At 49.4% G+C, this 27,964-nt stretch overlaps 2 protein-coding genes across 6 annotated transcripts; one reads left to right on the forward strand and one right to left on the reverse strand.

Moving 5' to 3' along the window:
* Positions 1-480: 480 nt before the first annotated feature.
* LOC114639394 (NADH-cytochrome b5 reductase-like) lies at positions 481-16,997 on the reverse strand. Of its 5 annotated transcripts, none has more exons than XM_028788149.1 (8): positions 16,969-16,997; positions 15,328-15,570; positions 14,212-14,360; positions 11,602-11,689; positions 8,119-8,223; positions 5,100-5,303; positions 2,574-2,630; positions 481-2,124 (listed from the first exon to the last, which is right to left on the reverse strand). In XM_028788149.1, exons 2-8 carry the CDS (start codon positions 15,523-15,525, stop codon positions 1,921-1,923), a joined length of 1,005 nt encoding a protein of 334 aa, XP_028643982.1. In that variant the 5' UTR covers positions 15,526-15,570; positions 16,969-16,997; the 3' UTR covers positions 481-1,920. The 5 variants fall into 5 exon arrangements, with proteins under 5 accessions (XP_028643982.1, XP_028643988.1, XP_028643991.1 ...); XM_028788173.1 differs by lacking the exons at positions 481-2,124; positions 2,574-2,630 and adding exons at positions 2,742-2,772; positions 3,282-3,303; XM_028788155.1 differs by lacking the exon at positions 2,574-2,630.
* A 139-nt stretch (positions 16,998-17,136) lies between these two features.
* On the forward strand, positions 17,137-27,960 carry Mrpl37 (mitochondrial ribosomal protein L37). Its single transcript, XM_028786189.1, has 7 exons — positions 17,137-17,552; positions 19,363-19,546; positions 19,633-19,748; positions 22,130-22,315; positions 23,245-23,402; positions 26,267-26,470; positions 27,740-27,960. The coding sequence occupies exons 1-7, from the start codon at positions 17,207-17,209 to the stop codon at positions 27,815-27,817; spliced, it is 1,272 nt and encodes a 423-aa protein (XP_028642022.1). The 5' UTR covers positions 17,137-17,206; the 3' UTR covers positions 27,818-27,960.
* Positions 27,961-27,964: the final 4 nt, after the last annotated feature.

The following is a 27,964-nucleotide window of genomic DNA, read 5'->3' on the forward strand; positions in this document are numbered from 1 at the left end:
GCTCTTCCCCTTAAGTGGGGCCTCTCTGACCCTTCCAGGAATGAGCAAAAGCCTTGCTTTTGAAGCTTCTATCATTGGGGCAGGGGAGTGCCCGTCTTCTCTGCAGGCTCAAGCCCTCCTCACCGCTCTCTTAGCACTGTGATCACCGCTTCTGTAACATCTACCCCTTTCAGAGCTATGCAAGCCAACTTGTGCCCTGGCCGGAGCTCTCCAGTGGAAAGCCTGGGCCTAGCTCGTCACTGCTATTTCCTTGGACAGGTGGGCTCCTAGTCCCCCAGAGGCATCCATGAGGACGACCAGCAAGCCCCACCAAGGCACACTGATGAAGTTCTCAGAGGCCTGGGTAGATGACAGGCGTCTTGGCCTGAGTCATAGGTGGGGCAAGGAGAGTCCATGGGCCCTGTGGGAGCTCTGCTCTCAGTCTTGTCACACTGTGGTAGACTGAGACTCAAGAGGAAAATGACCCTGAGGCTGAGGAACTGAAAGAGTCTTGCTTGACCTGTGCTCAAGCAGCTTTAATTTGCTCATGACACTTGGTTCTGAGAAGTCACACCTAATGCCCTGTAAAACCATGACAGAGGTCCCGTGTCCCTGCGGTGCAGTATGGAAGCTTCCCATTGCTCAGCTGTTCACCATGGCTGTGCAGTGAACAGGGATTTCTTTGTAGTGATTTTTCAGGGTGGGATAGAAAAGTCCTTTTAGACAAAAATTCCTCCATGCCCCACTATGAGGCTGAGGTAAAAACAGACCTGCTATGATTGACGGGGGCCTGGTGATCTCTTCAGCCACCTTCACTGCTGTCCTTCAGGGAGGAACCCCGTTTGAAAAGCATGGTGTACAACCACAGGGGTCAGGAGGAGCAGGAGATGGGAGACTTGTAGGGTTGTCTTGGCATTCACCTTGGGTGAGTCACTCATAGGCCTTGGTTTACCTGTTTGTACACTGAGTCTGCTGGACAGGGTGTTCTGGCATCTGAGCTCTGCTATGGGGGTGGGATGGGGGAGGGGAGACTGCAACTCCATAGTTATAAATGCCTAATCCTGATGGTTCCTGGCTCTCAGCTTCTAACATTCCCCTGCTGAGCATTAGAAGTCTGGGACTGCCTGTATCTAGCCTGTGCTGGCGCAGCACACTGGGGCCCAGGCTGTGGAAAGCAGAATTCATTAAGTTAACGTGATGCTCGGGGCAGTGAGTTCCCTGGAGAGGGCATGCCCCGTGCAGGATAGAGGAGGTGGAGGTGGGGGCTGGGTGGACCTGGATCAGCAGCCACTCAGTGGGCAGAGCTGGGAGAGGGACCCAGGTCTCCTGACTCCTGCTCTATCTTTAGATCTCCATAGCAACCGTCGCCAGGGCACCGAGAGCTGAAGGCACAGGCTATGTGGCTGCCTGCAGGAGGGAGGGGCATTTGGCTCTGTTCCTCTTCTTTTGTGGGCAAAGGACTCTGAGCTGGCCTCCTGAGACTAACCGTGACGCTGATCGTGGCAGGAAAGACTTGTCAGGGATACAGAGATGATCCAGGCAGGGCCTTAGTCTGAGGACATGGTCAGGTCACAGACCCAAGGCCTTCTGCAAGTCAGGTTCACCCCACAGGAGGCACGGTTAAAGTCCTCCCAAGAGCTCTGAGCTTTTCCCAAGTCATTTTCTCAGCACTGATGGACTCTGGAAGTACAAGAGGCTCCTCACCCCTTGTCCTGGCTAACCCCTCCCAGCAGGACTCCGTTTGCTTGGCTCCCGTAGAACAGTCTTCCCTGACTCCCAGGCTAACTTCTGGCCTCCCTCCACACAGCAGGATGCAGCAGACAGGAAAGGAAGTTCCAAAGTCTCTGGGAAAGTCGGCAGCAGGCCCAGGCCTGTGCTCCATGTCTTCTGACTCTGGTCTGGGCTCCTCTCTGTACCCCTGATTAAAGTTCAAGGCTAGGGCTAGAAGAGGAAGTAGGAGTCCTCAGTCAGGCCAGCAGACAGCAAATACCTAGCCATGTCCTCAGTAAATGCAGGTGAGCCACAGACTAATGTAAATGGCTTTCTCCGGCAGCAGGCCACCAGCTCATCAACCAGCTCCTGGCCCAGGCGGCCAAAGTGGGTCTTGTCACGATAGCTCCAGGGAAGCTGTTCTGGGGAGACCTCCTGGGAAGACAAGAGAGAGCAGCGATGACTCCTGAGGGTTCTTGGTGTTCACCCAACCAGCTCTCTTCTGCCACTGCAGGACATGGGAGAAATCCTTCACCAAAAGAAGCTCCTAACTCCATTGCCACTGCCATGCTGAGTTCCGAGTCTCTGAGCTATGAGATGAAGGCATAGGCTCTGGAGAACCGTGGTCCTGCCAGCCAGAGTAAGAACACAGCCCTGGGGAGGCCCAGGAGCTCCTAGTGTCCCACGTGCTTTCAGGCTTTGTAGCTTCACTTCAAGGTCCACTGTGCTGACAGGAGCACTCTCTGGTAACTTGGATCTTCCTACACTCCCTCAATCACTCCCTATCTAGAGGAATCTCAAGGGTAGAGCGAGCAGACCTCGCCGGCCCATCTTTCCTTCCCACTTCCTAGTTCTCCTCAACCCCTTGGTTCCACTAGTCCTACCTGAATTGTGCACACCAAGATGCACCAAGTCTGGTCACTCCTCGGTGAGGCAGAACCCTTAAACAATGACAGGGTGGTAGGCGCTGTAACGGCAGGAGCATGAACAGTACCCAGGTATCTGCACTCAGGGATAGACTTGCCCACAGGCAGATCTAGCAAGGGTGAGTAGGCATTGGGAAAGGGAGGGGACACAGCACACCTGGCAGGGGACAGCAGGAACAAAGGCTAGTACCAGAAAAGCACAGCACAGTTGTACCTGCAAGCTTGCCCGTGACATCAGGACACAGCATTAGAGAGGGAAGGCCAGCAGATGCAGCTGTCAAGGCCATCAGGCCACTGGGCTTGGGAAGTCCTGAGGACAGTAGGAGCCAGCAAAGGGCTAGGAGCAAGGCAGTGCAGGGTAATGGACAGGCTGGCAGGGAGTAGAAGGAGTGCTGCCAGGCTCAGGCAGGGAAAGGATCGATCTGTGTCAAGCGCATGTGGGTGAGTAGAGCCACCATAGTCACCCTTACTCCTGTGACGAAGCCAGCCAGTCCATACCCCTGCCCAACTTTCAGCATCATCAAAGCCTGGCAGGGCCGGAAGTGAACTTTCACCCCACTTGCCCTCCGTGCTGGCCAGCATGTATGTGTACTATCCCGATGGACTAAGACAATGGCCTCTGTGCAGGACTAGCTGGGCTGGTACCCAGCTGTCTGTTGCTGTTACCTTGTTACCTCAGGTTCCATATCTGTGAAAGAGACGGGATGGCAGTACAAGCCTCATGAGACTGCAGTGGGGATTGAAGTGCTCTGAATGGCACACAGAGACATGTTCAAAGAAAAGCAGTACCCTGGTCAGTTTTGTCAACTTTGACACAAGCTGGAGTCATCTGAGAACGACCCTCAGTTGAGTAAATGGCTCTATCAGATTGGCCTATAGGCAAGCCTGTGGAGCACATTCTCTTTCTCTCTCTCTTTTTCTCTCTCTCATGAGACAGATTCTCACTACGTATAGCTTTGGCTGGCCTAGAACTCACTATGTAGACCAAGCTGACCTCAAACTCATAGAGATCTGACTGCTCTGGCCTCTCAAGTGCTGGGATTAAAGGTGTGTGCCATCATGCCAGCTCATTCTCTTCACTGGTAGCTGATGTGGAAGGGTCTGGCTCACTGTGGTGACGGTGCCATCTCTGAGCGGGGAGCCCTGGGCTATATAAGGAAGTAAACTGAACAACCCAGGAAGAAGCATTCCTTCATGGCTCTGCTTTGCTTCCTGTGTTCAGGTTAGAGTTTCTGCCATGACTCCTATTCCAGATGGACTACAGATGAAGGCTTGACGCATTCCCTTTCTTTCCCAAGTGGATTCTGGTCTTGGTCTTTATCAGCAATAGAAGGCAGCTAAGATGGACAGCCATGACCAGCTGTCCCTGTCCCCTAGGGCAGGGGGTATCTCACCTTCCTTTGTGGCCCTGGCATCTCTGAGGGTGAGGGCAGAGGGAAAGAGGGCTAGGTAGCAGCCAGGGCCAGTGGATCTGCCAGGTGCCTGTGCCCTGTTTCCCTTCCTGGCCCAGGCTTCTGCAGGCCATATGGCCTTCCCTAGTCCTCTCTGCAGCACACCAGCCTTCTGCTTTATGTCCTGCCTTGGGCACTTCCAGCTGCTGCTAATGTTCACCAAACAGACCCTCCCAAGTGCATCTCAAAGAGCTTTCCACCTGTGGACGGGTCTGTAGACTGAATCTACAAAGCTCTGGAGAGGACAGCAATCCAGTTTCCTGGCACCAGCTATCTGGTTGAGGACCATGTAAGTTGTCAGATATTTTCCAGAATTTTTTCAAAAAGGAAATTGAGGAGGTGGTATCTGCAGTATATAAGGCTGACCCTCAAGCTAAAGGAAATGGGGAAGGGGCAGCAGGGAACCCCAACCTAGGGAGTACAGGAAACAGTGAGACTAGACCCTCTAGAAGCAGACAATAGTAATGGAAGGCCTGGTGTGATATGCCATGCTGTGGCAAGAGTTGGGGTGATGGGGACACAGAGAGCAGGACATGGGGTGGCTTCCAGCTAGAGAACTTACAGCTCACTGAGTCTGACAGCAGCTGTTCCGCAGCTTTGTGAAAGAACAGGTGGAGGTGGCAGGGATCTTACTAAAGCACTGCCCAGCCATTCTCGACAGAGCCCCTACTAAGGGATCTGGCCTCCTGCTAGGCATCATGGCACATTCTTGGCCACAAAGATGTGAACAGGACTGCTGCTGCTTTGACTCCACACAAGTGACCAGAGGGGATGGGTGAGACACAGCTGAGGGCAGCAGCTACGAACTGGAGCTCAGGAGTGTGAAGCATATGGGGCTCAGTCCTGACTCCCCCTTGACCCAGCACCTCTATAAGCCTGCTTCCTCCTCTGTACGATGGACTTGGTGATGCCTACAATCCACACAGAGCACATGGGGGTTATTACTAAAGTACGGCACAGAGGGTACAGCCAGCCCAGGACAGCACACAGGGAATACAGGTTACTAGGGAAGAGGTCCCCACCCTGGGCTCACCTGACTGAGGACAAAGAAGGTTCGCACGTTCCAGAACCTGGCCTGTTCCTGGAAGAAGGTCTTCAGATAGATGCCCTCGAAGGTCTTAAAGCAGCCGACCAAGGTGACAAAGGTCTCATCGTCTTCATTGTCTGTGATGCTGTGCAGAATAGGCACCATAGGGGCCAGGCCTGTGCCGGCTGCCAGCATGAGGAGTTCACCATACTAGAGAGCAGGATGGACAGCACAATGATGGCGGGCTCTCATACCACCCCACATGGGACTTCCCTCGGTCTTGCCAAGTGTCCCACCTGTCTCTGTCATGCTCTTTCCCTGGTGCATGAAGCCACCTGGATTGTGAACAGCAGGTAAAGCCTGCAGAACACAGCTCATGGGACTTTGAGGCTCCTAGAGAGCAAAGCCCAACCTGAAAGAGGATTGGCTGCCTTTTACCATGTCTCTACAAGGACTCTGCTTACAGCTGGCAAGGACTCACTATCTCCCAAAGCCACTTCCTCTCTCACCAAAGCCTTGCCCCTCCCAACACCATCCCAGCCTGCTCTCTAGACTGCCTCCTCTGACCCTGGGGAGTTCTACAAAAGTCTGAGGGCCCTAGCCTATAATTCTGAGCCTCTCTGAAGTAAATGAAGTAATGAATACATCTGCCTAGCATGGCGATCCAAGAGAATAGTACCATCAACCCCTCCTCAGTAAGCCCACTTCCTGTCTCCTCTAGGTTCGTGTGTGTATGTGCATGTGCATGTGTGTGTGTAACACCCTGTCTGTCCTGGAGCTCACTCTATAGAGCAGGCTGGCCTCAAACTCAGAGATCTACCTGCCTCTGCCTCTCAAGTGCTGGTATTAAAGGCGTGTGCCACCAACTTCCTGCTCTCAAAGTCAGTCTCTTAAAGGTTAATGCCTGACCCACACTGAAATATATTCACCTTTTCATTCCAGAGATTAGGCATCTGTATATAAATACTAACCATGTGATCTGGGCAAGCTATTTTCCTAATCTGAACCTCAATTTCTTCACTGATGGAGAACAATAATGAGAGTATTTTCCTAAAATAGCTCCTAGCTCAGAATTGCCCTGAGGACCAGATGAGGTAATATAAAGGCCCGGTATGGAGTCGAGGTTTAATCCATTTCTGTTCTCCCCTTATTAAGCCTGAGATCCTGGGCTGGGTCACCTTCTTCTGCACATGGTCCCTGTAGCCTCCCGGCCTTTGCTCTGTCTCACCCATCCTTTTCTCTCCTTGCTCAGGTTGTGTTCTAGGATGCCTTCCCTGAGCTGGGCTGGGGTTGGGGAGCCCTTCATTTCCTCTACCGTAGTGCCCGAGCCTCCCTCACACACTGGCAAATACTACCTGTCTCCTCCTGGATGCTAGTGTCTGCCTGTGGCCTGAAGGCAGAGACAGACATTTGTACGGTTGATTTAACATCTACGTGTAATCAGACATCTACAGAGCAGGACTGGAAAGAGGGTGGGATCCTGAGCCTTCTCAAGGGGCAAAGCGGGTACTGGCAAAGTTTTGGTGGCCATCTGAATGTGGGAGGCATCATCCTGGCCCTTGTGGCTGGATCTAGGTGAGAAACAAAAGGCTCCGATGTCCCAAGGATGCAAGTCACAGGCTGGGAGGTTCCCTCATGGGGCAAATGGTCAGAAGACCATCTGCTCCAAGCTAGGAAAAGAAACAACATCCACACCCTGTTCTTAAGGGCAGGGACACAGAATGGGGGACACCATGCAGAGCCGAGCATGGACAGTTCCAGAACCCTGCAGGAGAGTGATAGCATATACACCTGTATGTGTAAGATGGGGGCCCAGGGCCTCACAAGCACTAGGAAAGTGTTCTATACTAAGCTACGTCATGGTCCTGACAGGGCTGGCATGGTGATGTTCATATAAGCATGTGTGTATGTGTTTATACACATGCCCATGTGTGGGATGGGGAAGGGTTTGGAAGTGAGGCTGGCATCCTGGAGAGATGGCTTGCAGGTGCATTTAGGTTCCTTCCTTTTGTCTGTCTCTGATGATTTTTTTTTTGTTAGTGAACATGTTTTGCATTTATAATAAGGGAAAAATACAATAAAAGCTATTTTTAAATTAAACAAAAAGAACGGCAAGGCAAGCATGATTCATTCTTTTCCACTTGTTTTGGTTTTGGCTTTGTTTTCCTAATTATAAAGGTAATAGGTGTTTATTCCAGATAATTTGAAAAGCATAATGAGGAAAATGAAAATTGCCCATAATCCCTCCCCAAACCTGCTAATATTTCATATATTTCATATTTTCTCTGTGCATTTTAAGTTAGTTCCCCTACTGGGTGTGTACTGTTTTGTACTTAGCACTTGTCACTTGCTCTTATAGCATAAGCATAGAACATCATTAAAAACATAACTTTAAAATCTAGGAGAAAGTTGCATCAAGTCCCTATAACCCAGTGTGCTTACCTGTTCTCTTTGTTGGGTCCTCAGTTGCCTCTAGTCATTTGTTATTATAAATAAAAATGTCACTAACACATGCACAAGCAGCAGCATTTGGGTTTTGTTTTGGTGTGTGTGTGTGTGTGTGTGTGTGTGTGTGTGTGTGTGTGTAACAGACTTTCAGAAATGTAATTTCTGGGTCAAAGGATTCTCAAGAGTCTCGATACAAATGACCAGACTTCTTCCCAGGCATGGGGCAGCTGATGAGAAACAACCAGTTTTTTCTGGGAAAGGTGGACAAACATTCAAGCATGCTGTGCAGACGAAGCAAGAGGCTTCCAATCTAGAAGTGAGTGTGGGCTGCACTCAGCTTCCTGAGGAGAAGGTGCAATTGGAACAGCATCTAAGAGTAAGAGGGTGTCAGGATCCTGAACTCTAAGTCCTTAAGCCTGATCTGAGGCATGGGCAGCCATCAGCAGTGTGTTTATTAGGGTCGGTCTACCTCCTCCCTTGTCTAAGCCTCACACCACTCTGGGGGTTGGGTTAAGTGCTGGAAGAACAGCACAGTGACTTGGGGAAGCGCCTGAGGATTGAAGGTGGTAGCACTGACCTTCTTTGGTTCATATAAGAAACTTCCGAAAGGCCCTCGCCAGAAAGCTGTATCTCCTGTTCTCCAGGACTCCACATACCGGGACATGAGCCCAGTCTGGTAGCACTTGAAGCAAACACAGGGAACGGTCAGTGGGTAGGCATGCACCATCACACAAATGTCCCTAACGCTTGAACCTCCTTCTGCATGCTCAGTGCCTCCTGAGGGACTCACATGCTGGAGCTATTGTCCACACTGGCATCTATAGCCACACAAGGTGGATGGTAGGGCTGAGATGAGACTCCAACGGACATACCAACCTTCAGAGAGGTCGCACATCGAAATGCCTGAGGGGCCCATGCAGAGAGTGTAGCCCAACAAAGAACTGGGTAGTGACTAAAGGCAACTAGCACGCAGTGTCAGAAAGACAGTGGTCTGTCTACCAAGGGATGTTCCTTCTAAGAGAGAAGCTACTTCTCAGGTGCTAGTCTGTAGCTTGTTGGGCATATGTTGGTCTTCCAAGAGATAGAGGAGGTCCATATTTTTAACGAAAACCCTCCCACTTCTGAAGTCAGCAATAAACTTGTAATTCTGTAATTCTGGGCAGGCTAAAACCAAGTAGATTTGAACACTGGACTCAGTTTTCAGTGTCCAGCTCATTCTACACCACCTCCTGGTGGGATGACTACTAAGTAGGTGAACTGTCTATACCGCCTACACTGTCTACACTGTCTACCTGCACTGTTCTGAGCACCATGCTGGGGTAGCAGGACACACAGCTGGCCTGAAACATGGTGAAGACATCCAGTGCCTGAACCACGAACATTAAGGAATAAAAAATCCAATCAATTAATTTATGCAGTCAGACCTCCTCTGAAAGGGCTCAAAGTATCAGCGAGGTATATATATATCAGACATAAATACAGTAGAGACAGCTTTACATTCCATGAGGAGAAACTGTGAGCCCACGGAGTGAAATAAGGATGGCTTCTTGGAGGTGGAAACTTAAGTCTGGGCAAAACTGGATTCCCAGGGTGGGGAGTCATGCAAAGACTCTTGGGATTCGGATTCGAGGCCCCATGGGCAAGGGCACAAGAGCCCAGGTCTCTTGGAATGAACCGATGGCCATGGAGGGGTAGACTCAGGGGAATTCGGAAACACAAAACTGGAAGGGTGGTTGGGATGGCCGCCCAAAGCTTGAAGGGCAGACTAGATTTTGGTGTCAGACCTGCTTTTGAGCATCCACCACTACCTCCAACACTGTCTGCATGAGGTACAGGAAGTCCTGGCTCACCTGGGAGACAGTGGGAGGGAGAGATTTTACTGGAAGCTCTTTGGAGGCACATTTTGGTTTCTGGGCCCAATTTGGGGAAAGTAAAACTCCAGCTATGGGGACTAGAGAAGTGTTTCAGCTGTTAAGAGCACTAGTTCCTTCTCCAGAGGACCTGGGTTCAATTCCTTGCACCTACATGGCGGCTTACCACTGTCCATAAACACAAGACAAAACAAAATAGGCAAAACCCTAGCTATGGACCTACTGGCCCTAGACAGCACCAAAGAAAAGATTCTTCTGCCACAGAGAGCTTGGTTTGGAGCAAATGCTCAAGAAAAACTAAGACAGCTTTTGTCCTACTACCCAAGAGGCCTTTAAGGTTCAGTTTCTTCATTGGTAAACTGGGGATAGTATGGTTTTCTCAAGGTCAAGAGTTGAAATGACAACAGTTACAAGCAGTGTACCCAGTGCCTAGCGAGTGCCTGAAAACAGAGCCCTCCTTAGTTTCCTCTTGGGAAAGTCAACCCACAAATCCCCACTGCCCTCCCAATTTGCAAAGACATTTCTAGCTCTTTCCAGCCAGTGGCTTAGGGATAATGAGATACTGCTCTGAAGGAGAAAATCAGCCTTGCAGCTGGGAGGGATCCAGCTGCTCTGGAGAGCTGTCTCCAGGCTTATCCTCTCAGCAGAAGCGCCCTAGACAAGCAGCACAGGGAAGCAGGCCATTTGGAAAGGATTTGTGGAATCTCCCAGACAAACAGTAGCGTGCAGAAGGGAGCTCGTCCAGGCTTATGTGGGAAGGAATAAACATTCAGGCTCACAGGCAGGCAAGAAAGCAGGAGCCCAAGTCGGCTCTAGGCCTCGGAATCAGGGGCTTGCTCACCCACATCACTCCTTCCCCCACCTCCCACCTCGGGTCCTCTGGGCCTCAGCCTGCTGACCAGTGAACGAGATAATGACACAGCCTTGTAAGGAGGCTTGGATGTCAAAGCTGTCCTTCAATACTGATGCTTCTTAGGAGTGCATGAGAAAAATGTTCTCACTTGCAGGCATGTCAGACCTGTGGCCTGTGGCCACAATCAGCTAAGGATAGCTATGAAAGTGGTCTGACACAAAATTGAAACTTATTTTAAATCATTATTAGTATTTTTGTTTGGGGTTTTGTTTGTTAATTCAATTGCTCTGAGCATGAACTTTGTAGATGACAGCATGGTGTTGTGAGGGCAGAAGACTGAACATGCCTAGCAGAGCTACAGCAGGAACACACATAAAGCTCCACTTGCTGGAAGTCAAATGTCAGCGGGTCAGCAGGTCCATGGAAAACAATCTCTTTAGTCTCTTCACACTGGGCCTCTGTGACTGTAACTTACTGCTCAGATCTTGGGTCTCCAGGGCATTCTGTATCCAACCCATTCCACTCAGCCCTGACGTTTTCAGTGGCCCAGCTGCCCCATAGGAATCCTCTTTTCCACCACTTGGGCTGAACGTAGTTTCCAGAAGGCCTGTTTCCTGTCACCCGTTCTGAAGTCTGGCTATCAGTACTCTTAGCCTGGAATGCCATTCATTCCTTGCCACCATCAGTTCACACTCCTCCTTCAAGGCCAACCTCCCAGAGAGCATGTCAGGGTAGTTCTGTCTGCAGGGTCTTCATGCCCATTTTTCTCTGGCACCCTGGCCCTTCTGTGCCAGGATGAATGTTTTTCCCATTTCATGCCTCTTCTGCTGTGCTGCTCCCAGCCCTCAGAGCCTTCTTCCCATACTTCTCTTGTTTCTCAGCCCTCAAACACATAGCATCTACCAGGAAGCTGGGCCTGAGTTCCTTGTTTACAGATGCCCTGTGTTGGGCTGGGTCTCCACAATCATGGCAAGCATCACATTGTGCTGTATTGAACTGATTATTTGTTCTGGGTCCCTACAGGTCAGGCTGGACTCCTGTGCCAGCACATACTGGTGCAGGGACTTCCTCCCCACTTCTCAGCTCAGTACTCTCCTTTTACCAGTACACAGAAGGTGATAAAGTACAGGATTTCCTAAAATATCCCAATAACATGCCCTCTGGACACAGCAGCAGCATCCTTAGAAAAGGAGAAGGAGACCCCCCTCTTAAACTCCTTCAAGCCAGCCCATTCTCATACCAACTAATAGATGGGAAACCCTCCACCCCAAGCAAGCCAGAGACGAAGATAAGAGTCCATAGCACTTTATGGAATCTTCAATAAGAATCAACTCACCTTGATTAAAACGTCAAAGTATCCTTCTGCAGTGACAGGGCTGATGGGAGTGTAGGCTCTCTGAATTTCTAAGCCATCTACTACACCTCTGGAAAGGAGAAGTGCACAAAAAGTCGGGTAGTCAGCCATTTAACAACGACACCTCCCCTGCCTGGTTAATGGATATGAAGAGTAGGTTCCTGTCACTCCCAAAAGTCCTCAACAAGGGACAAGTAAGGAACAGCAGATGGAAGAACAGTAAGCTCACCACCACCCACGCTGGCTACCCGTGAGACCTGTGCACAGTATTTTATCTCTCAGCAGCACCTCCTGTAACAGAGGAGTAGCCATTTAGGTCCTGGTTGTTTGACTTCACTGGAATTAGACAGAACAGTACATCGAAGAGTACACTGAGGCTGTGAGCAGTTTGCAGGACATTACTCTGGTTTCCTTCTCCACTACAAAATAATACAGATAAAAGCAGCTGCTGACAGCTTATGAAACATTACCAGAGGCCAGCAAGCACGAGGACTAGAAGAGTCCTCTAAAGGCTGGAGGCCAAAGCCCTGCCAATGTATTGATTGTTTTTACAATGTTAAACAGGTCAGGAGAGCAATCTTGAGTCCTGATAACAGCTATGAGGTATGAATGCCTACTGTATATTAGGCATATTATATACCTAATTTCATTTAAAATAACAACCCAGGGCTGCAGAGATGGCTCAGAGCTCAAGAGCACTCTTAGCTCACCTTAGAGGACCTTGGTTTGGTTCTCAGCACCATACTGGGAGGTTCACAACTGCCTGTAATTCTAGGTTCAAGGTACTGATACCTTCTTCTGACCTCCATGGACACTGCACACACAGTGCACATACATACCCTCAAGCACACGGGCATACACATAAAATAAAAATTAAAATAAAAAACCAAAACAACTTGTAAATGCAGAATGCAGTTTAGAGCAGGAAAGCCCTTGCACAATTGGCATTGGCCATGGCCCTAAATCCAAGTTTAATTCTGCTCACCAAAGTGTCTCAGGCAGTTAAGTGTAGTAGTGGACCCTGTAGTCCCAGCACCTGGGAGGCTGAGGCAGAAAAACATGAGTTTGAAGCTGGCCTGAAGTACATAATGACCGAGTAAAAACAAACAAACCACAATAAAAAACAAACTCAAAACCCCACACCCAAACAATAGTAACAAAAATCCTGACAGCTTCTAGGCACACCAAGAACTCCTTTCTCTGGCTTCATTGTCTGCAAAACATTCACCTCTGGAGTCTGGAGACTGAAAGGCCCTGTCAGAAGCAGAGAGCAGGACACCGCTTACTGCAGCAGGTACAGCCTGCTGTGTCTCAGAGGGAATGAGCATGCTCACCTGTGAACTCAGACGTCTGCTGGAGTCAGGTACTGAAGCAATAAGGAGCACCAGAATATGTCTTACTGAGTGACATGGTCACATGTCTTAGGAATGTCACTGGGTGATAGAGAGGATGGAGGGGAGTCAGCCTAGAAGCAGGGTGTCCTGGTCATTCCAATTCATAGATGGAGAGCTTCAGAGCATTATGGCTTCTCCTGACAGCTGGAATGGTGAACTTAAGGATTGCCAGCCAGGTCACAGGCCAGAGCACCTGGAGGTAAGTGGCCAGTCTGACCAGCAGTAAACTCTTTCTAGCTCCCTCCTGCCTTGTCTTTGGGCCATGCTTTGTGGGTTTTTGTTTTGGTTTGTTTGTCGGTTTCTTCTCTTCTTGCCAACTCCATAAGCTCCAGAATTTTGGGGGTTCAGCTCTATGCCCATTTTGCTCTATGCCCATTTTTCTTCCCACATATGAATATGCTCCCGAATGCTGCCTGGGTGTGTGAAGGTATCGTCCAGATCCATGTTTGCAGTACTGATCTCTCTGCAGAGCCTCACATACCCACAACTGCCTGTCTGAAAGATGCTCTCCCAGTAAAGGTGGGGATGGTTCAGGCTGGGATGCACAGCTCAGAAGGAAGCTCAGAGGACTCTTCTCAGAGGAAAGGACACTAATGTAGTTCAGCAGTCAGGCTGTCTAGGCTGGAATCTGGATTCCATGACTTGGTAGCTGGGTGGAAACTTTTTTGTTTGCTTGCTTGTTTCCTCTTTTATTATTATCATTACTGTTTTTGAGATAAGATATATAGCCCAGGATAACCTCAAACTTGAGATGTAGCTAAGGCTGACCCTAAACTTCTAATTCTCTTGCTTCTACCTTTTATATGTTCAGATTCTTTACTTAGTGTCCTTTCTATCATCAGATGCTAATTACATTGTTTCCAAAGACACACTGCTTGCTTTCAAATCCTGATCCAAGACTTCCTGTGAGTTTGACTTTAGCATCCTCTGGGGATTTTGTGAAGGTTAAATGAGTTCATGAACGTGAGTAGACAGAACTATGCCTTGACTAGTAAGTGCTATCAAAGTGCTGGTGTTACGATACATCACAAAAACATTATGAGCGCCACACCAAGGACCCTGAGTCTTATGCTGCTGTGTCCATCCTGAAGAAGGCAAACAAGGGCTTAAGAAAGGTCAAGCAAGCTCCCCCAGTTATTTAGCTGGTCAATGGCAATGCAGGGCGGTAGACACTGATCCTCCCACTACCTGAATGTACCGTAGGATGAGGTGCTGCCCAGGAAGCAGGCCGAGCTGACTGGTCCCAGGTAGTGTAAATCGGACAAGATAGGTATCCTTGGTGACCTTCTCCATGGTACTGATGTGAAAGGCCAGGAAAGTCTCTGGACTCAGCTTGGCAGCACAGCCCTATGGCAGGAAAAGATTTAACCTCTAGAGGTCAGACCCAAGGGACACACATTATTGCTACTTTCCCTGATTTCACAAGAGCCAGCTCCTGATGTGACAGAGTCGGCCCTTGCTTCCTCTCGATCTACAGCATAGTACATGGAGTTTACTCTTCTTGCAAGCTTTCTGCAGCTCCCCACAGCTGCAGGACCAAGCACAGGCTCCCAAGCCTGCATGCAAAGGAGCAGTGGACAACTACAAGCTTCATTTTATTTGCCTCAGAACAGACCTTAGACTTTCATTTCTCCTCCCAAGGCCGCCATCACTGCCTATCTACCTCAAGGTCTTGACTGTTCACATTGTATCCTCTACACAAAACACCTGCTCATCTTCAGATCTATTAAGTTCCAGATCTAGAGAGTTGAAAAACTGACGGAGCCTTAGAGATGGTCCAATCTAACATCCTTGTATCACATATGGGGAAACTGAGGCCTCAAAGGTCTTAGGTTTTGGATTTCAGGAGGAATGCTGGGCTAGACTGTCTTTCTGGAAACAGATTTATTAACACCAGAGACAGATAATATGGCAGGAGTTCGAAAGAAAGTCCAGGCTCAGGAAGCTAACTGTACAGTACTACGTTAGTTTGCTCACTCACAAAACCTCAGTGGCTTATAGGGTCTGGGGTATAACAGGTATTCAATGGATATCTGTTGGGTGAAATAATTATTAGGTTTGGTGTTATACATCACAAATAAATTGGTCCATTTTATAGATGGAAAAATAAAGGCATCACGAGGTTAAGGGACTTAGACTACATCCACATAGCTAATAGGTTGATTTCTGGTCTGGACTTTGCTCCTTGGATCTATCTGCTTCCACTATAAGGACTTCTTTCTCTCCACTGCCTAGTGAAGGAAGGCTTCCCATAGCAGGGGCACTGGGCAGAGCAGGGCAGGGCCAGATAGATGCTGCCACTCTGGACTCTCACCTGGCTCTCAGGTGGCGGCTTCCCACTCAGCAGGCTCCTGTCATTTCTGGCTTTAGCTGTTTCCCATCTCTCCAGGTCTCGGTAATAGAGGTCAAACACACAGGGCGAGCAGCCACTGCCGCAGCACTGGGAGGGCAAGGGCTCCACAGGCTTCAACTGCAGCCAAGCCTCCACGTCATCATCTTCCTTCTCAGCCATTGACAGCGGGGCTTGGGCAATATGGGGCTCCTCTTTGCTGTCAGCCTGGGAGAAGGAAAGCATGGGGGCTATACTCTGTTCTCTCTCACACACACTCTCCCCAAGACCCACCAGGCTCTAGGGACAGGGATGGCTTAAGCAGAGCATCTGCTGTGTATGGGGCGCACTTACTACTTACAATTACTGGGGTTTTGTGTGTGTGTGAAATAAACCTTAGCAGAGAAGGGGGTTTGGATTCAGAAGACCTTTTCTACTGTGCAAGAAGCTCTTTGACTAGGCCGGGCGGTGGTGGCGCACGCCTTTAACCCCAGCACTTGGGAGGCAGAGGCAGGCGGATTTCTAAGTTCAAGAGTTCGAGGCTAGCCTGGTCTACAGAGTGAGTTCCAGGACAGCCAGGGCTACACAGAGAAACCCTGTCTCGAAAAACCAAACCAAAAAAAAAAAAAAAAAAGAAGCTCTTTGACTTCAGTATGTTTCTGAGGCTGAGGCACCAGTGAGAATGAAGTTGGTCTGTTACTCTTCCTGTGTTCTGCCAAACCTCTGGCATACAGGAAGCTCCCACTGACTGGTGAGTGTTCACTCTAGGGTCTGGGAGCTAGGTACAGGATTAGGTGCTGGATCTAGCACAGTGTTATATTCATCTAATCAATCCGTCTTTACAGCATGCTGTCCATCAGATACCTAAGTGAATGGTGTCTCTCTTTATGACAAGGGTTTGGGGAGGGAGTGTATGTCCCCTTGTCATTACCAAGCACCGTATTTGTCCTAATATGTATTCATTTGTTAAACATAAACTGTGCGTCATGCAACTGCTCTGGAAGCCAGGGAGAGTTCACAGAACGGTCACTAAACAAAACAAAACTGAATAGCAACTTTGACAGTGGTCAAAAAAAGAGAAAAGACCTAAGGACATGGCAGGAAGCATGTGTGTGTTGCCACCGTTCACTTTAGTTCACTCATGTACTCACTCATATTGGTCCCTCAACCTACTCTCTACACATCCACCCGATGCTTAGCACAGTACCCACCCTGACCCCCACAGCGAGCCTGCCAGAACCAAGTGCAGAACGAAGGAGCAGTTCCCGGCACTGGTCCCGCCTCCAGGAATCAGAAATCTTAGGAGCAGAGCAAAAGTAACTCGCTTTCGGCGCTGGGCGAGCCGCAGTGCCAGCAGTCGGCTGATGAGCTGGCGTAGAGGTACCCGGGCCACTCGCAGGCTTCTGGGAAGCCGCAGTCAGGAAACAGTGAGAAGGGTGGAGAGGAGGACAGTTCCAGAACTCACTAGGCGTCAGACCTGCTAAGACATTTTAACTCCTAATTTTACAGCGAGGAGACTGGCCCCTCTCAAGTTCTAAAATGCCTAATGGTCAAAGACTTCCAACAGTTTGAGGTCCCTACACTCCTCGGCTCTGGCCTCAAGCACCACCACCACGCTTACCTTACCTATCACCAAGTCTCTTCCCCTGAGGTACTTCAGAAACCCCAAGCAAAGAGCACTTTGCAAGTTCCACCTATAAGGATGGGAACTGCCTAAGGGGCGGGGACAAAGCAAGGATATCTGTGATTGGGTGAAGTGTCTGTCATTTGCAAAACCTGAGCTCCGCCCTTTTTGCTCCCAGCAAGCCCTGCATGGGCAAAGATGGCGGCGTCCAGGTAGTGGTGTTGTGGAGACTGAGTCGGTATGGCCTTGGCGTCCGGGCCCGCTATGCGGGCACTAGCTGGCTTTGGGAGACTCGGCCTCGGGGGCTATGGGGCCCCGAAACGCGGGGCGTATGAGTGGGGTGTGCGCTCCACGCGGAAACCCGAGCCTCCCCCCCTGGACAGAGTGTACGAGATCCCTGGTCTGGAGCCCATTACCTACGAGGGAAAGAAACACTTCGTTCCGTGGCTGGCGAAGCCGATCTTCCCGCCGTGGGAACGCGGCTGGAATGACCCACGGTTCCACCGTGCGGCCCCCATCCACGAGCAGCCTCTGTACAAGGAGGAACCCTGCTACATCTTCCACCAGCGTTCCCGACTCCTTGAGGGTGAGGCCGCAGAACAAACGGGAGGAGGCCCTGTTATCAGCAGTGACCCCGACCCTGGGGAAGTTTCTTCCTCTGCGAAGTAGAATAGAGTAACATCTCCAAGAGTTGTCAGGATCAAGGGCAGTGTTTGTGAGAGGGAGCAACGGAGGATGAGTGTAGGGGGAGGTGATAACGAAGCAGGTCTTTATCGCTCCTTTCCTAAGTCAGTGTGTTTTGTTAAAATACATTTTCAAGGAACGGATTTGCACCCAAAAGTCTACCCACTTAATAACAGGTCAGAATGTCTTGAGCCTGTTTCCTGAGTTGGAGGCCAGCCTGATCTACAGAGTGAATGAATTCCAAGACAGTCAGGGCTACACAGAGAAACCCTGTAGGGGTGGGAGTGGGGGCACGACACAGCAGTATCTCAAAATCAGTCTGTTTCTTGAGAGTACTGTCAGGAATTGTTTTCCAGAGTTGACTATTTATTTATTCTTCAAACTTCTACCTCTGTTCAGCAGATCAGGATGAGGATAGGGCAGATCCTAAAAATAAAAACAACTCAAGTATGTGGGAGTGGAGATTCCAAAGGATAACTAGGAAATACAGAGACCTAACAAGGTTTGGAGCCAAATTAAGAGAATCAGTCATAAGTTTGGAAAAATCGATAGCCATAGGTCAGCCTCCTAAAATGCCCACTTTATGCCTGTAAACTGATTTTTCTAGCTATTAACCATTTTCAGTGAACTCAGGAGGTGCTGGGAAGGATCTCACAGACATGACCCCTATGAGTTACCCTGACAGTGAATGCCTAGTGGATGGATGTGTTTCAGAAGTTAAGATTACACCAGGAAGTGGTGCACACCTTTAATCCCAGCCCTCGGGAGGCAGAAGCAGAAAGATCTCTGTGAGTTCAAGCCAGCCTGAGTTCCAGAATAGCCAGGGCTACACAGAGAAACCCTGCCTTAGAAAAAAGACCAGAAGATTGTACTCATTGAGGCCGGGCAATGGTGGCGCACACCTTTAATCCAAGCACGTGGGAGGCAGAGGCAGGCAGATTTCTGAGTTCGAGGCCAGCCTGGTCTACAGAGTGAGTTCCAGGACAGCCAGGGCTACACAGAGAAACCCTGTCTCGAAAAACCAAAAAAAAAAAAAAAAAAAAAAAATTGTACTCATGTAGTAGTCTGAAAATCTATCTTCTTTCCTACACGTTCTCAAGGCACAGAGAGGTCTTATAAAATGACAGTAAACCCTTGTGAGGTATGGGCCTGAGAATCAGATTGGGGCTATGGAGAGATTGTAGACTTTATGGTAGACAGGCTCAGGTTCTCCTCTGACCTGTATCACCTTAAAGATAGGCAACTCGAAGCAAACTCAGTCTGTCCAAGTTTCTCCTTCATGTCAGAATCCTATCTAACTTATGGGTAAGTTCATGACACAGTGACTTTCAGTAAATGGCAACTCTAAATACTATTTGTTTTGTTATATGCTAGAGAGAGAGCCATAAAAGTTGGCTTGAGATTGCTAGCAGAAAAACGTCACAGAGCTGGGGTTTTATTGGAAGGGCTGGTATCCACTGAGCCAGGTTCACAGCTTTGATGTCTCTGTGGGGAGTCAGCAGGGAACTCAGCTGTCTTGAGCATGGTTTGAACTTCCGTTTTTAAGCACTCATTCACTCTCACCACCTGGAAGTTTTGTTTCTCAGACATCTCAAAAATAAAACCAACCCTCTCTTGAGGCAGCTTCTTCTCTATGGTACTCCCTAGCAGGCATGGACATCCCTTTCTGAGCTGTCCTCTCTCTCTTTTTTTTCTTTTTGGTTATCCTAAAGGTATGAAGCAGGCTCTCTGGCTTACTAAGACCAAGTTAATAGAGGGCCTCCCCAAGAAAGTGCTTAGTCTTGTTGATGATCCAGCGAATCATGTACAGAACCAAGAACAACGTGTTTTGGATATCATCTCTCATGCCCGGCTCTGGCACTCCACTGAGGACATCCCCAAGAGAGAGACTTACTGGTAAGTTTCCTCCAGATAACTGAGGAGTGTTGGGAGTTACATGTTGCTTTAAGTCTCCAGATATCTTTTTTTTTCCTTCCTCCAAGCCCAGTCATTGTGGACAGCCTCATCCAGCTGTGTAAGTCCCAGATTCTCAAGCACCCTTCTCTAGCCAGGCGCACCTCTACCTACAGCTGCTCCTTAGCCAGCACCTGGAACCGAGGTTAGTCATCCTGTATACCAGAAGGCCTTGCTGGGCTTTTTGTTGTTGTTGCTTTTTTGTTCATGTGTCTAATCTCTGTCCTACTATCAGCTCCACCACCAGATCCGATCTCTCTCATCTTGCTCCTGCTGCATACTCTTTGGGTTCAGAAACACCTTTGATAGGGTCTCACTACATAGCACAGGCTGGCCTCAGACTTGTGGTCCCCAATCTGCACCACCATGCCCAACTTTCTCATTTCTGTTTTTACCTGCTTTTAAGACTTTATTCTACAGTGATGGCTGACTTTGTCCGTTGAGTCCCCACAGTATGCTTCGGAGTGTCTAAATGCCGCAGCCAGGGAAATGGTAGAGTGCACTGACCTCTCCCTACCGACTCTGCAGCATTGTTTTCCTTTCACACTTCTGTACCCTTCCACAGCCGTGTGAGCAGAGCCGCTAGGGTTGTTCTTTCCACAAAGCAAGTCACCCAACACTGTCACTTGTCAAGGGACACCAAGGCCCTCTGTGCTGTGGTCTCCGAGTAACTCTAGCTGTGTCACCTGTTCTGCTGACCCCTCCCCATATCCCTAGGTTTGTCACATAGAGCTTTTTGGTATCTAGCTTTCCCACCTGTTTGCTTTTGCACATGCTGTGTGCTTTGGCAGTGCCTGCTGGTGTTTCAGACAGCAGTGTCAGTCCAGGAGTCTAACAGATAGAATTAGGGAGCAAGGAAACCCGCAGAGGAATCTGTGGGACTTGGGATATCAGTTTGATCTAGTTTTCTCATCTCCCCGTCTGCATATGGACTTCTGGCAAGGAGTCAGCCTGGCAGAGGTAATGGCTCCACTAAGGAAATTAGTGCACCTCATTAATGGAGAGTACTTGTTGGCCCGTTGTCAAGTATTACCTCTAATTAAACTGCCCCATTTTGAGCTGTCACTGGAGGAGAGATGTGGAGGGAATTGAATTAGAAACCACACTACAGTGATCTATGGGGAGACTCAAAAACCCAAGGTTAGGAGAGGTTCAGGCATTTGTGTGAGGAAACAGGAAATGCCTTAGGAAGCTAATCTTGAGGTACAATTACTGCAGAATGTATCTGTCTGCAGATGTAACACTCATTTTTTATATATCTTGGGAGACTGCATGCTAGTTAAAAGACATGCCATCGACCACACCAATTTCTAATGTTACAGCCCTAATCTGTTACCTTCACACTGAGATTTGACTCTTTCTAAAACCCAGGCACCTGCAGAGGGCAGTGCCACTCAGAGTCACTCGGGGTGCTGACAACAGTCCTTCCAAACACATTTTGTCTGCTAGTGGCCTGAGGCTTCCCCACGGGAGCAGTGCAGGCAACATTTCCACATATTCACATATCCACAACTCAGTGATTAGTTAGCTGTGTATGTTTCCTCTGACCACCTGTATTCCCATGTAGTATACATGCTAATCCAACTTACCCCAGGCTGTCTGATCTGCCTGGCTTTTCTCACTCCGTTGTTAAGAAGAATTTGACTCTTTGCCTGGGTTTGAAAAATCTCTGCTCCTGCTCACGGCAATTCTCTTCCTATGCCTCCTGCTCTCCTGTGTCATGCCCAGCTCACCCTGGTTTGTTCCTCCATGCTTTTGCATGCTAGTCTTCATTTTCAGTGCCTGGCGGGCTCCTGCCCTGAGCTTTCTCACCAGAATTAGTGAGGTATTTGGCAGTGGCTGAAGCCAGCTTTAATCATGACCCAGATGGCATGTGTGAGGATGGAGATGGACCTTTTAGTGGTCAGAGGCCAGACTGCTGCTGAACACGTACATGCACAGTCCAGCCCCTTACAGAGAGTTAGTGGATCCCAGTAAGAGACCTACCCTGATCCTTCTTCAGATACCCTTGGTTGTGGTTGTTTTGAAGCAGTCCTACTGTGTGGCCCTGACTAGCCTTGAACTCACTGAGATCTTCTTGCTTCTGCCTCCCAGGTGCTTTATCTGCCTGGTTTTAAGGATTTACTTCCTTTGGGAGGCGCTCTGGGCTTTGCAAAGGGCTGTGTCTGAATATGGCTTTGCAGTTTCCATAGCAACACTTGCTGCCTAAAGGGCTCCTTGAGAGCAAAGGGTAATTCTGACTTATTTTTGGGTCCCTGGCTTGGAGCTGATGGAAGATGAAGGATGCCCAAGAGTCAGGAGCCTTGGGATTTATTAGAAGAGCACCCAGAGAAAAAAATGTCATAGTTCCTCATCTCTTGTGGGACTCACAATTATTGTCCCAATGCTATGTGTGTTCTGCGGCCAGGCTGGTCATCCAGAGAACCTATAACAGACTGGACTCTGAGGTTTGTGGGTAGTGAAGGCTTCATACTCTGAGAGCTGTAAAAAGACCCAGTTAGACTAATCTTCTTTTCCCCATTTTAGAGTCTCTTCTCCTTCAGGTCCGAGGTACTAGTAGTACCGTACTGAGTGCCAAGGATCCCCTGCCCGCCATTGCTTCCAGAGAGGAGGTTGAAGCTACCAGAAATCATGTTCTTGAAACTTTCTACCCCATATCTCCTACCATCGATCTTCAAGAGTGCCATGTTTATGAAGTGAAAGATGACACAGGTACAGGCAGTACAGAGAAAGGCGTGTGTGTGTGTGTGTGTGTGTGTGTATATATATTTTTTTTTTTTAAGGGAAAGTTATACTAACAGTCCTGGGGGTTTGGCAGTATACATGCATTACCTTCTAGAATCTGTGTGGCAGCCTGTGCTTCCTAACTCTTAATCGATCACAGCTCATGTTAGGAATCACTTCCTCCCAGAAATGACGAACTTCAGTCTCAGTCAGGGACTTTTCATTTATCTTCCCACAGTCCCTCTAGATGGTGAGCGGCTCACAGGCAGCAGTAGGCTCCTTGCGCTCTCCCTGCTTCCTGTCTAGAGCTCAGTGCACACAGGCTGCAGAGTGGCGCAGCCTGAAGGACCAAGGCATGCAGGAAAGCCTGGGCTCTCAACTAGCTCTCCTTTCCGGGGTTTTCAGAGCGCATGTCCCCAGCAGCTTTCTCCTTCCTCACCAGCATTCACTGATTTCAGGCACTTACTCTAGAAGCTCCCAACTCACCAGAGATTTGTTCATAGCCACTCAGAAGAGGTTCATGACATGACAGTGGACACGCAGTCATGTCTGAGGTTGTGAGGTCTGAGGCAAGTCCTTTGTTCCTGATAGAGTGCTGCCTCTGCCTCCTTAGCAGCCACAGCCCTCTGTGTTTGAGAGTCAGTGTCCCGGTGCGCTCGGATAATCCCAAGTGGATGGACTTAGAATGTGTGGAGGAAGTGCCTGCTGCAGGCTGACCAGCATTTTCTGGGATGAGCCAGAGAGTCACATTGAAAGCATTCTGGGTTTTACAGGCCACCTCTGGCTTCTGCCTCCACTTCTCAGTAGCCATCCCTATATCTGTGAGCATGGTTGTGTACTACTGTCCCCTGGGATTCCTTCTTTGTGGCACACTGGTGAATCTGTGTCTCCTCACTCTTCTGTCTGTTCTCTTGCAGGATTCCAGGAAGGCTATCCTTACCCCCATCCCCACACCTTGTATTTCCTGGAAAAGGCCAATTTACGGCCACAGCGCTTTCAACCAGAACAGCTAAGGGCTAAGATGCTCCTGTTTGCTTTTGCAAATGCCCTGGCTCAGGCCAGGCTCCTCTATGGGGTATGTGTGTGTGGAGAAGACCATGGAACTGCCTTCTCTGGGGTTGGCCTCCTGCTGTAAAGACTAATTCCAGGAAGAATGGTGTGGGGGACTGACTTTGGTTTTGACTAAAGAATTGCAGGAATATGCACTTCCACTTAACATGTAGCAACCTGCTGACCTCTCCTGGGAGCTGATGGAACTAGTGCTCTATCCAGACACAGTGGCCCTCTGAGTATCATTTAGAGCTCCCCTTTCCAGTATGTCATAGGATGACAGGAAACTAATCACTTCACCATGCATTTTCCAACAGGAAGCATGGGGAAAGGACAGGATCAAGGGGTACCCTACTCAGAAGCCTGTGGTGGCCTGGGCTCCACATACCAGTGTGCTCTGCAGGGTCAGAACTGGAGCACACAGCACTATCAAGAGGCCTAGGAAGTGAAGCCTTACAGATGGCCCAGGCAGAGCACCCTCAGTTCTGGGACCCCAGATACCACTTGGTCATGGTCATTAATATTAAGAGGAAGTCCCAAGACCTAGCTGGTGTAGAATGGAGGCTGAGAGGTTGTCATAGAAAGCTGTCTCAAAATGGGGGAAAAGCCTGGTTGGGGTACAGGGTTGGGCACAGGGCACGTTTCTGAGAACTCATGCTGTTCTCCCAGGTCCCAATTAGAACCTAAGGCCCAAAGTCCTCCTGAGAGTGACGGAATTCAGATTTCCATCCATCCTGCCTGCTCTGGGTATGGGCAAGCCTGGGTTTGGTTGGCTGTTGAGTGGATAGAATTAACTGTCCTGTATTGGTCAGCTGACATGTCCCACATAGTAACAGACTGTTGATGTTAGTGGTTCTTCAACTACAGTTCTGGGGGGACGTTAGGCCCTCACGTGGTAGCTTGGTGAACACAGACTTCCCAGAGCCACTGAATCAGAGGCTCTGAGGTGGGGCTCAGCAGTTAGTCTTGCAGAAGCCCTCCCGTGAAGCTGTGCAAGCTTGAGCTCGGAAACCACACGAAAGTGTGAGGACTACCCTCATGATCTGTTCTTTGAGCAACCCTATGTGGCAGGTGCGATGAGCCTCACTTTACAGGTGAAGAGACAGTTTCAGGAAGACTAATTCATGTTCCTCCTCACACAGCTGAGAGCCAGAGTGAGCTGGAGGCATAGTGCAGTTGTAGAGCACCTTTCCAGCATGTGAGAGCCCCCAGTTTCTGTCCCCTTCATGGGAAGAGATAGAACCAGAAAGATTGGCAGCTGTGGCTCCTCATGTGACCTTCTTATGTTTTAACATGGAAGGGGTGGTGGGCAGCTGGCTCTAGGCCTGTTCCCCCTATATAGTTCTTGAACTCTGTAATGTTAGGTAAATCACCCATGATCCCCCAGCTAATGAGTAGAAAAGCAGAGATTGATCTGTGATTCTGTGGCTTCAAAAGGATATACTGCCCCTGGTTTAGGCAGAGGAAGGAAGCAACCACTTACTATGGGCCAGGCCCACAGGCTCAGTGTAGTCTCTGCCAGCTATTGCCAGAAGGGCCTATGTAGCAATGCTGACTAATTGCTACCCAGATAGATAGAGAAGCAGCCTCCCACTGTCTCCAGGTACAAATCATTCCTGGGGCTGTGAAGTTGAGCAGTTATGGGAAGAGCCTCCATGTAAAAGGTAAAATTGCTGAGAAGTTTATGTCCTACCTGCAGTTTTATTGATCTATAGAGGAAGATAAGAGTCAATATGGAATCTCAGCTAACACTTAAGGTACTTTACTTCTTATTTATCTCTCACGCGGCTAAGAACAGGTGTTTCTAAGACCAGCAGCCCTGGTGTGGCCCACACTTGGGACTTCCATTAGCTAGTCCTAAAGTCAGGTGAACCCTGGAGGGACAAAGCATCAGCATTTTTGCACTAGGAACACCCTGCTTCTTAGGCCAGTAGTAGTCTGAACTGGTGCAAAGTGTACAAAGGCAGGCCATGGAATTACTTGTACAGGAAATGGAACGGAAGAGGTTCTGCTGTCAGGTATGCTGGGATACCACGTGCAGACTGGAACAGTGGGATTACCTGACTTAGCTCATGCCTCAGGCTGCCCTTAACAAACCTCTCCACACCTCAGCTTTTAGAAGCAGGAATGTACTTGTATTTATGAGTGGTGAGTAAAGTCAGGCAGGGGACCTGGGCATTTAGGTGAGCTCCTGTAACTGCTGTGTCATTACTGTTACCATGAGATTGGTACAGATCCTGGCTGTGACATGCCGGGAGCACATCCTCCACGAATGTGGCCCACAAATGGATCTCAGGTGACTGCAGAGCGGACAGTCCGGCTTTCAGAAGTACCCAGGGATGCAAGGCCAATGGCGACATGTTCAGTCCATCTCTGTGACTTAAGACAAGTCAGGTTACCATGTCGAATCTGTCTCCTCATCTATCAGATGGAGAACTGAATGATAGGTCTGATGGTAAACGTCCAGGTTAGCCTTTGATAGTGTGTCACTCTTACCAGGTATGGTGGACGTTTGAGGGATTCCCACCATTAACCTCCCAGCACATCTGCCTGACTGTCAGGGCTTGTGCAGTAATCGCCAGTGAGCTGTGGGAGACATCACTGGAGTCTCAGCGCAGACTTCTGGGGGCGTCGAGGCAGAGAAGGCCAGGCTAGGTGAGGGGAGGCCAGGCTAGGTGAGGGGCGGCCTCGTTGGGTGAGGAAGGGCCTGCCTGGGTAAGGAGAAGCTGGCTGTGGACTGTGGAGCTCTGTATTCTGCCTTACCTGCTCTTACCTGCTCTGAAGTGAAGCCATAAAAAGGAAGCATGTGGGTGTTTTAAAGGGTGGAGTGGGGCTGACTGGTATACACTATTCTGCTACATGGTTGATTTATCTGTCCACTTTTCTTAGAACACAGCCAAGGTCTTGGAGCAGCCCGTAGTCGTGCAGAGCGTGGGCACTGATGGCCGCGTCTTCCAGTTCTTGGTGTTGCAGTTGAACACCACAGATCTGGCTTCTAGTGAAGGCATCAAGAACTTGGTATGGACAGACTCAGACCAGCTCCTTTACCGGCACTTTTGGTGTCGCCCGGTCATCAAAAAAAAGGTGGTGGTGGTAAGTCTAGGTGCCCCCAACCTGGTGATTACAAGAGGGCCCTGACTCCTGGCCGTTGGGACTGGTCTGGTTCCGGAGTCTAGAGACTGAACACTCACATTGGCTTGCCCTTCTCTTCAGTTCCTGCTGGAGAATGTTCCAGTGTCTCTTCCCCCACCTGCTTCAGTGCCCTGGTGGGCAACAGCACAATCATATTGCTGCCTTGTGGTTAACTGCTAACGTCCCCAGAAGGCACTGAAGTCCCCGTCTGCCATGTGGGTCTTCTCGTATTACCCTGTTCCTGCTGCATCTGGGGCTCAGCTGAGAGTCCACCCTGATGTCTGTGTAGTGGCAGTGAACATGTCTAAACCAGCTTAGGCTAAGATGTAACGAGAAATACTCTAAGGATCACAGGACAGAGCACAGTGCTGTCTGGGCTGTGTGACCCACTAAGCCCCCGAAGGGCTCGTGTGCATGGTAGATGGAGTTGTCTTTGAAATCTGAGTTCAGTGGTACTTCTCCAGCCTGACTTGTGTGTTTCTCCCTCTTGAATGCTGTGGCGTCTGGACCCTTCTCTGGCTCACTCCCCTTGTCACATACAGTTACCAGCCACCCGCGTCAGTCAGTGCCATCTCCCCTTCGGCTTTCTCCTAGAATATGAACTCCATGGTTGGTCAGAGCTCCCACTTAACCTCTGCAGTTCCATTTCCGCCTTCTGAGCCCCAGCACTGTGGACTTGAGTTCTGATCTTGCCCTGGTCCCTGCCTTCATTCGTACCCCTGTGCACTGTTTTGTCCAAATCTGTCTTTCTTCCAAGCTCATTCTACTGGCCCTGCATGTGTGAAAGTCAAGTGTGCGAACACCTTGGCCTCTTCCTATTGCTTCTGTAATGAGATCTATCACGTTTTCTTGTCAGTAAAACACCTGATTGGAAGTTTCTTGAGGTTAGGAGTCCGATCTACATCCTTGCCGTGCCTCCAGCAGTGAGCACAAGCTCAACACAGTGAGAGCAGGAACCTGCAAACCAGTGTAGAATGGGGTTCTTGTCATTTTCTGGTGGTTGGAGTGAGGGGACTTAGGGAGCCAGAACAGTGTCAGCAGATGACTGGACTAACAGGTCCAAGGAACCCTGCCTGTCTGCAGCACCAGCTCCTCGATACCCTTCTTCACAGAGAGGTAATGCGGGAGATGACAGTGACTCGCCAGGCACTGGTAACTCTCAGAAAATGACCCATTTCCTTTGCTTCCATAAAGTGGTAGCAGAACCTTAATGGTCTGTGTTTTTTCCAGGAACCCGTTGGGCCTGTTGATTTCCAGCCAGAGACGTTCAGGAAGTTTTTAGCTCTGTACTTGCATGGTGCTGTATGAACTAAGAACTTTCGTGAGACTGATGCCTTACCTTCCTGCCCCTGAAGAGCTCGTGTCCTGGGATGGTGATGCTGGGGCCTGGATGAGTCTCCCAAGCTCTCTTGGTCTAGTGGCCTCTCTGGAAATAAACTCTTAGTATTGCATTGG

The sequence above is a fragment of the Grammomys surdaster genome, unplaced genomic scaffold (genome assembly GCF_004785775.1).
Source record: "Grammomys surdaster isolate TR1022 unplaced genomic scaffold, NIH_TR_1.0 100, whole genome shotgun sequence".
NCBI lineage: Eukaryota > Metazoa > Chordata > Mammalia > Rodentia > Muridae > Grammomys > Grammomys surdaster.